At 54.1% G+C, this 1,759-nt stretch overlaps 1 protein-coding gene across 1 annotated transcript; it reads left to right on the plus strand.

Annotated features, from left to right (window-relative positions):
• Positions 1-13: 13 nt before the first annotated feature.
• Pmar_PMAR016336 (NADPH cytochrome P450, putative) lies at positions 14-1,645 on the plus strand (the record flags this gene model as incomplete). Its single annotated transcript, XM_002767777.1, has 1 exon — positions 14-1,645. The coding sequence occupies one exon, from the start codon at positions 14-16 to the stop codon at positions 1,643-1,645; it is 1,632 nt and encodes a 543-aa protein (XP_002767823.1).
• Between the last annotated feature and the right edge of the window lie 114 nt (positions 1,646-1,759).

Below are 1,759 nucleotides of genomic sequence, written 5' to 3' on the forward strand. Positions count from 1 at the left end.
GTTCCAGCAGCCTATGCTGGAGTTCTCTGGGGCTTGCGAAGGCTGTGGTGAGACCCCTTATGCTAAGCTGGTTACGCAGCTGTTCGGTGAGCGTATGGTCATTGCCAACGCCTCGGGTTGTTCTTCAGTCTGGGCTGGTACTGCTGCCTTCAACCCACTAGCTGTTAACGACAAGGGTCAGGGTCCGGCATGGGGCAGATCTCTCTTCGAGGATGCCGCTGAGTACGGTCTTGGTATGGCTCGTGCCGTCCAAGAGCGTCGTCTTAATCTCAAGGAGAAGGTTCAGGAGTTGGTTGATGACGAGGAGTACAAAGCCTTGCTCAGCCCTGAGCTCGACAATGCATGTCATGAGTGGTTGGAGAAGTACAATGACTCTGTCATCTGCCAGGAGCTCTCTGGTGAGATCCCCGGTATGCTGGAGAACACCAGTGCCCTACGAGAGGTTCCATTGGTCCAGGAGATTCTTTCTATGAGGGACCTCTTCCCGAAGGTCTCCCAATGGGTGTGGGGTGGCGATGGTTGGGCGTATGATATCGGCTTTGGCGGTCTGGATCACGTCTTGGCTTCCCAGACAGATCTCAACGTGCTGGTCATGGACACTGAGGGCTATTCTAATACCGGTGGTCAGGTCTCGAAGTCTACCAATTTGGGTGCAGTTCAGAAGTTTGCTCCCACAGGGTATCGCCGCGCTAAGAAGGACCTTGGTGCCATCGCTATCGCCTATGGGGACGTGTATGTGGCGTCTATCGCCATTGGTGCAAACTATGCTCAGTCGGTGAAGGCTTTGGTCGAGGCTGAGGCCTTCCCTGGTCCATCCCTGGTGCTCTGTTATTCGCCTTGTATTGAGCATAAGATCCTCTATCCTCGTGGTCTATCAAGACTGGCCGAAGAAATGAAGAAGGCTGTGGACTCTGGCTACTGGACGCTGTATCGTTACAACCCTGCTTTGGTTCCACAAGGTCACAATCCTTTCACCCTCGACTCTAAGCATCTCTCTATCGACGTGGCCCAGTTCACCAAGCTCGAGAACCGCTTTGAGATCCTAAAGCGTACTCATCCTGAGGTCGCTGAACAGCTCAAGGCGAGCCTTCAACAGTGGACGAGAGAACGTCTGGAGAACTATAAGTGGATGGAGAAGCGTGGTGCTCCTTCTGAGGATGCTGCTGGTCCCGCCCTGGACATCCTTGTCGGTTCGGACACTGGTACCACCACTGAGCTGGCTAGCCGCTTTGCTGGTCTGTGCCGATCTAGGCAGTTTAACGTCGCTGTGCACGAGCTGGATGAGATCACTCCGGAGTCGCTAAGAGCTATGAGTAACGTCGTGGTTCTGTGTTCTACTGCAGGTGAGGGTGATTTCCCCAACAACGCTCATGCCTTCTGGGAGGGGCTCTCGGATCCTGAGCTTGAGGAGGGTTTCCTTGCCTCCACTAAGTTCTCGGTGTTTGGTCTTGGTGACACGGGTTATAAGCATTTCAACGCTGCTGCTAAGAATATTGAGAAGCGTTTGTTGGAGCTTGGTGCTGTGAAGTCCCAGGACATTGGCCTTGGCGATGATAAGGATGATGACAAGTACGAAACCGCTTTCGAGAGTTGGCTCCCCGACTTCTGGAAAATCCAGAATGCGCCGGAGTCCCTGATGAGCTAGAGATCCCGAGCCTATCGTGGAGCTGGAGTCGTTGCCAAGGACTTGGTCTGCAGTATCAGAGGGTCGCCCCCTAAGACTAAGACCATCACCCTCCCCAGAACGAGCGCATCACTG

This window comes from Perkinsus marinus (genome assembly GCF_000006405.1).
Source record: "Perkinsus marinus ATCC 50983 genomic scaffold scf_1104296970048, whole genome shotgun sequence".
Lineage (NCBI taxonomy): Eukaryota > Perkinsozoa > Perkinsida > Perkinsidae > Perkinsus > Perkinsus marinus.